The sequence below is a fragment of the Littorina saxatilis genome, linkage group LG2 (assembly GCF_037325665.1).
Source record: "Littorina saxatilis isolate snail1 linkage group LG2, US_GU_Lsax_2.0, whole genome shotgun sequence".
Classification (NCBI taxonomy): Eukaryota; Metazoa; Mollusca; class Gastropoda; order Littorinimorpha; family Littorinidae; genus Littorina; species Littorina saxatilis.
Window position 1 is genome coordinate 102,104,900 of NC_090246.1, and position 7,453 is coordinate 102,112,352.

The following is a 7,453-nucleotide window of genomic DNA, read 5'->3' on the forward strand; positions in this document are numbered from 1 at the left end:
TGATATTTGAGTGCTTTTTACATTTAGTTAAGTTATGTTTGTATTTTGATTTGTTCTTTATGTGTATGTATTGATAATGATATACATGCGAATGATTGGGACAATTCCTCCCCACATTTGTTTTCTCCCTTTTGTTATTAGTTGTTTTGGATGTTTATATGCAATGCATTATTGCAACTATGCTGCAATTTCCAAACTATATTGTTTTTCCCATTTTTGAATGTGTATACAAAACCATAACCCTTTTCTTATTACTATTTACATTATGTACGTCTGTAAGGAACAATAACCTTGTCAATTTTACTATCTATATTATGTGCGTCTGTATTAAGTGTTTGTATAAGGGACAGGTTGTAAGATTAGGCTTTGCCTAAAACCTCTATCCTTTGGTAATAAAGTTCAGTTTCAGTTTCAGTTTCAGTTTCAGTTTCTCTCTCTCTGTCTCTCTCTCTGTCTCTCTCTCTGTCTCTCTCTCTCTCTGTCTCTCTCTCTCTGTGTGTCTCTCAGTCTCTCTCTCTCTCTGTCTCTCTCTCTGTCTCTCTCTAGCTCTCTCTGTCTCTCTCTCTGTCTCTCTCTCTCTCACACACACACGCACACACACACGCACACACACACACACACACCACAGACACACACAGACACGCACACACACACACACACATATATATATATACATACATATATATATATATATATATATATATATATATATATATATAAACACATACATACACACACACGCACGCACGCACGCACGCACACGCACAACCTGTTCCTCCTCCTCTCAGTCCCTTATTGCTGCTCATTCGTCTCCCCCCTTCTTCTCCTCGTTTTCCTTCTCACCATTTTGCTTCTCCTCATCCTATACTACAAACGATTCTCGACAGCAAGCCCCACATGCGTCTATGACAAGAACATGGAATGGAAGCGTTTTACCTTGCCTGTACCTCACAATCAGCCGCTGTATGGTAAGCACAGACAGGGCCGAGATAAGCAGGGTGAAGAATGATGCATGATCCCTGCAAGAAGCTGGTAATTGTGACAGAGGCCTCGGAGATTACGGGGGCAAAAGGTCAACTTTGTTTATCGTTATTGGCCACGGCGAAAAAAGCCTGAACCGTTTCCCTACAAAGCTGGAACTCTTCGATCTCCGTCTTACTCCCACCTTCTGAAGCACAGTGTTCTGAAGCAATCAAATCCATCCCGGGCTGCTTAATGCCGGCCGACAGAGCTTTGAAGTCCGAGATCTTTCTTTCTTTCTTTGGTGTTTAATGTCGTTTTCAACCACGAAGGTTATATCGCGACGAGGGAAAGGGGGGAGATGGGATAGGGGAGAAGGGGGGGAGATGGGATAGAGCCACTTGTTAAGTGTTTCTTGTTCACAAAAGCACTAATCAAAAAATTGCTCCAGGGGCTTGCAACGTAGTACAATATATGACCTTACTGGGAGAATGCAAGTTTCCAGTACAAAGGACTAAACATTTCTTATATACTGCTTGACTAAAATCTTTACAAACATTGACTATATTCTATACAAGAACCACTTAACAAGGGTAAAAGGAGAAACAGAATCCGTTAGTCGCCTCATACGACATGCGGGGTGCAGAGAAATAAGGATGTGGAAAAGAAGACTTTTGGTAAGTGAAATAAAGGTGATGGAACCAGTCAGGTAGAAATAAGACAACAAGAAAAGAAATGGAAAACTGCAGGGAATAGTAGGGAGAGTTTTCTTGGAAGGAAATATAGGTGAAAGGACTGGTAAGGCAGAAATAAGACAAAAGAAGAGAAGAAACAGAACCGTTAGTCGCCTCTTACGACATGCTGGGTAGCATCGGGTAAATTCTTTCTAGTCCCAACCAATATGGGACTCCCCCTAACCCGCGGGGGGTAAGTCCGAGATGGATCGAGAGAGATATAGAATGGCAGGGGGATGGGGGCAAGAGAAAGTTTAGATAGGAGAGATTTGGTTGCAATTGATTGGGGGGGGGGGGGGTGAGTGTTTTGGGGGGATGGTAATGGGATGAAAGGTGGGTGGGTTGAGTAGGCGGGAGGGGGGGGGGGGTAATTTGAGGGTGTGAGCAGCTGCATCCAATCAAATTCACTTCCGTTTTAAGATCTCTTTTGCACAAATAACAAACTCCGGTTGTTGTTGGGTTGGGTGTTTTTATTTTTATTTTTATTTGACCTTGACCTTGACCTTGACCTCATGCTTTGGCAGGGATCTGTTCTTGAATTATTTGTGCGTGTAACAAATTCAAGTTTCTTCTTCTTCTGCTTCTTCTCCTTCTATCGCCAAAGCATCCACTTCTCCGCTCTCAGTGTTTTGCTTGAAACATTTTGCCTGTTACATGAAGGCAAAATGACAAGCTGTCTATGTTTTGAAAGCTAAGGTTTCGGCTTCAGACTGTCTTCTTGCCTCACCGCTTCTTAGTTCTAGCGCTGTCTCCTGTTTGAAGCCCACAAAAAAGGGGGGAGACATACCCCAGGAAAATCCAATTGAAATAGTTCTACTGTCATGTCTATTTTCAATGGAGCCATTTTGACTAGCCGTTTATGTTGTGAAGAGCAGGGTTTGGCCCTCGTGCCATTTCTAGGTCCTGCACTGTCTGCTGTCTGACAACGAATGTCGGAAAGGGGGAAGATAACTCTCCTACAAAAAAAACTTATTAAACTCGTTCTACTGCCACAAACTCAGTTGATGCATTCTGACAGGGCTGTCGTTGTCAATAGACAAAGGAAGGGGAGGCTTCAGTTTGTCTACAGATCTCCAACCTTCTCGAGTTCCCGCTGTCCTTTCATTGTCTGAGTGGGGGAAGATGTCTTGTCTGCGCACTCATTGCGTCCTCACGCACAGACGGTAGAACTACACCACAGAAGTCAACAGCAGGGTCCGATGAGGGTGCACGTGACCAGAGTGTTCGTGATGGTCCGCAAAAATGGCGTCTTTGTACTCAGCTGCATCCAGTTTGCACTTTGTACAAGGGAATCCCGACCAGTGGCTGTTAAGAGTCTTGGTGTTGACCGCTTTTCTCCTTTCCTGCGATTGCTTTCCTCTGCAGACAGATTCATCTTGTCAGATGCCAGCACAGGCTGACAGAGAATCGGGCCAATATCGTACGAAACTTGGTCTCTTTTTCTCTGTCGCGGTGGCTCTGTGTGAAGCGGGGTACACGCGAGCGATCACGTGACCAACCTGGCAAGATCCGTTGATTTGGTCACAAAAGGAAGAAATCTTGGACCCGCCGTATTCACTCTAAGCCATCTTGGATCTAGCCTGGTTAGCATCATCGATCGCTCAGGGATAAGAGAGACGGGATTAGAAGGAACATCAGAGGGTGTGCAGTGGAAGGAAGTGGGAGCTCCAGGGGCAAGTTACAACCCGGGGGAGCTCCAGGGGCAAGTTACAACCCGGGGGAGTTACCCCAAGAGAGGAGGAGACGAAGCTTTGAGCATTGTCGACCTTTCCGTGAAAAGAGTTTTGCTTGCTAGCTCAGACCTGGTCGGGTGTTTAACCTAGGCTAAGACTATCCCTCCACTTGAACGCATACCAAATCTCAACATCCCGACTGCGTTCTGTGCACAGAAGGAATTGTTTTTTCATTAATTAATTTTGCAGAACGACACTAGTATCTTTTAAGAAACGACGTCATCAAACTTGTCACACTCTTTGAAGCCAGCGCCGCTACCGACTGAGCTATTTCCCCACCCAGGTATGTTCTTATCCCATGGAAGATCCTGGCCGAATCAGAGATGGCGAGCTGAACAGTTTACACAGAAAGGACTGTGCCTTTAAGAAACGGCCTGCAGGGGGAGGGGGGGGGGGGGGGCGCGCTTACACTGTGAGCAAAGAAATGGATGCTTTAGCGAGAGAGTAAGTTACGGCCATGGGGAATTAAGCCGAGAGTGCGGAATTTAGAGGGAGATAATGACTTTCGACTAGCGATTATGCGGCCCTGTATATGCGTTCTGAGCGGGGCCGTGGAGGACAACTGGCTGCATTTACACGTCATCCCTTGGTGTCTTTCCCACTTTACATTTGGGCCTCACATGACTGAGCTGTGTTCCGATCACGATTTGTTGGAACTGATTTATGCTAATTACATACGCGAGAGAGACCACCTTTATTGGGTTTTTTTATTCTTGGTTTTAGAACTGAGAAACAATTGACGTCAGCGCTCTAAAATGCATACGACATGGGTTTTTCGGGCTACGGTCGGCTCCTACCCAGAGTGGAAGTGCTATGGTTCCTATGGGAAGGCTGGGATCACACAGCCGAGTGTCATTCACTTAACGAATGCGACTTTGAGGGTGCTCAGGTTGTGTTTACCTGACCAACACCGCAGGTGCGGCAGTTCTCGGGCCTGGTTGACACCAGGATATATTATGACAGTAAGCGTAGAGTGCTGCCCTGTCACGTAGTCTCAAACCAAATTGGAAATCCATAGCATCATCATTATAATCATCCTCATCTCATTAATCATCCAAAACTATAAAATGTCCTTGCTCGTGTGGCCCTTCATGCCCGGAGCTCTCATGGTGACCTTGGTCTGTGTTCCTGTTCCATCCTTCCCTGAATAGTACTTCTGCTGTCAGTCTTCAACGTGTGACGTTCTGGGGGGTCGACGGAGGGACGTGGTGGCGGTCTGCTCTCTGGAGGGGACGCTCACTTAGTCTGGCTCCGCGACTTAGCAGTCAATGTCGTTAGTAGGGGGCATAGTAGGTAGTGGGCTGAGTCCGTTAGCTCGGGACAGACCCACTACTGAACACCGTCGAAGTGACTCAGCAGAAGTGCAGTGTCAACTTCCGAGGGTAGCCTACCGCAGCGACCCGACTTCCCTCCCTGGAGCGTCTGTAAAATCGACAGGTCTGGCAGCGGAACGAAAATTCAGATGTGGATGGAGCAGCGAATGCAGGGACGGGGCGGCGTGAGAACACCGGAACAAGGAACAGGTGTAGGGAGAAAAAAAATGCAAACGACATGCGCAACAACAGTAAGTGGGAGTTATACGGAACCGATCTCCTGGTGCTTGATTTATAACACGCATTGAAATGAACAAGCGACTTTAATCCTCGTGTCGTACGCATTTAGAGCGTTTTCGTCCCTTTGTTTCTCAGATCATAAAATAGTGCTCTGCTTCGTTTCTTTGGGAATGGTTTTAGAACGTCAGCAGTCTAGCCACGGCTTCGGACGACTTCTCAACGTTCTTTTTGCTCATTGTTTTGCTGTGTCTACTTCTGCGCCATCTTGTTATTCTTTTCTCCTGCTACGTCTCTGTAGTATAGTATTTATTCTCGTCCTTGTATGCCAGCTTGAACAAACTATTAAACTTTAAAAAACCAGTAAAACACATTTTTAAAAATTACACTCAATCGCTGGTACCGCCTCGACCTGTTGATTTCAAAGATGGGCGGACGGATAAATGATCATGAGAAAATGAAGAATATCCTATTGGTTATTTGTTCAATCTATCTTTTCTGATTACTCAAAAATGACGCCCCTTTTATCGATCTTTTCAGCATGTTGATCCATATAGCAAAACTGAATTGCTGATAGAAGCAAGTTCTTTGTGTTCTTTGTCTCTCGAATTGTAAATTTAAGCACGTCAGTATTCGGAAAGGCCAGTACAAGACGTTTAGATACCGACAACCCATCATGTTGCTGGCACAAGGTTACCATGCCAATGGGGTGTTTGTCTCCTGCAAACACGGGCCGAAAATAGTGACAGGCGGTTGTTCGCACTGTCTGGCATCATCTCTCTCTCTCTCTCTCTCTCTCTCTCTCTCTCTCTCTCTCTCTCTCTCTCTCTCTCTCTCTCTCTCTCTCTCTCTCTCTCTCTCTCTCTCTCTCTCTCTCTCTCTCTCTCTCTCTCCCTCTGTCTATCTCCAGTCATTTGACAGACAGAAGACATAAAAGGAGTGACATAATGATGCTAAACTTGCGTTCTGCTGCGACGAAATGAATGGTATGTAATCAATCGTGCCAGACAATGACAGCAATAATGATGACGATTCTCCGTAACTGATAATACAGACAGCAATAATGGGAACATCCGTGATATCATAGATAGGTCCCTGGTGATATTGATATAAAAGGCAGATATTTATGACTGCATTCTGATCATTAAGTGGTCGTCAACATTTTCTTTATTTGTTTGTTAGTTTTGTTTTGTGTGTTTGTTTGTGTGTGTGGTTTTTATGTTTTGTTTTTGTTCTGTTGTTGTTTTTGTTGTTGTTTTTGTTTGTTTGTTGTTTTCAGAGAGACATATTTACGGATCTATGCATGCAGTGCTAGAGAGTCACTGTTAAGCTGTGGTACATAAATGGACGTCTTGTATTCGGGTTTTTTTCAGAAACAAATCGAAATACTCAAAACTCTACGTAGTTATAGAGGAGCCTCGTTTAGCTGTGTGATGTCTAATGTGAGCCTATGTCTTGGATTCTCGTTTTCAGAAACAAGTGGAAATACTCAAAACTCTATGCAGTTCCAGGGGAGTCCACGAATGGGAAGTGAACAAGGCTATTGGCCGTGAGTATTTTCATTCACCTTGTAACTAGCTCTGTAAGGCCAAACACAAATATATATGTTGGTTTAGGGTAACGTGACCAAAACAGATAGGGTCGGTAGGTCGGTTTTTTTTATCTTTAAAAAAAATTTTTTAGTCGATTTTAAAGGAGGTTACTTCCCTTAGTCTCGCAAAATGTGCCAATTTTGTTGTTGTTGAGAAATGACAAAAAGTTTAAGGGTCAGCGGGAAAAAATAGGGTCGGTCGGGTTACCCTAAACCAACATAGATTTTTGTTTGGCCTGAGGCACATTCCTTACCGTGTAAACAATTCCACTCTCGGTCTGGCAAGGCTGTTTGCGTGGGTCAAGGCCATCCCTCCACGTAGACACATACCAACAAATCAACACTCTGGGTACGTTCTGTGCAGAGTGGGGCGTTCTTGGTGAATTTAAAAGCCACTCGAGTCATTCTGCGCCGGAAATTAATTCATCCAAAAATGGCCACTCTGCCCGGGAAGCAGTCAGGACGTTGAATGTTGATGTATGTCCAAGTGGAGGGATTTAGTCTTATCCCATGTAAAAGCCTACGAAGATCTGAGATAGTAAGCTGTTTTCACAAGAGGGTTGTTTTTCCTTCGTGTAGTGAGAGTTTGTCGTAAAAGGTGATACTTGTGTCGACCACTGGCAGTGATTTTGCACTGGCTTCCTTTTTTTGTACACATTAACTAACGTTTTCATTGTTGACACGTTACGATTTTAGCTAACTAACTAAACTGATTTTTAGTTTATTTGTTTTTGAATATTACCACAGTACCACCGTGACCAGAGTATCAAAAGGATGCAACCATTTTGTTTTTGACTTTTAAAGCTTTTGGGCTTCTGGACGTGAGTTGAGAAGAGAGAGGTTCAGTATTGCAGCATCTTAACTCTGGCTCAAAGGAAATATTCT

The 7,453-nt window shown here is 44.4% G+C and overlaps 1 protein-coding gene across 1 annotated transcript in view; it reads left to right on the top strand.

The window, feature by feature from the left end:
* The window catches only part of LOC138960375 (uncharacterized), a gene marked incomplete at its 3' end in the record, with an annotated part of 161,910 nt that extends 155,384 nt beyond the window's left edge, over positions 1-6,526 (top strand). Inside the window, 1 exon segment of the mRNA XM_070332272.1 lies at positions 6,451-6,526. Coding sequence (XP_070188373.1) covers positions 6,451-6,526 — 76 coding nt within the window.
* Between the last annotated feature and the right edge of the window lie 927 nt (positions 6,527-7,453).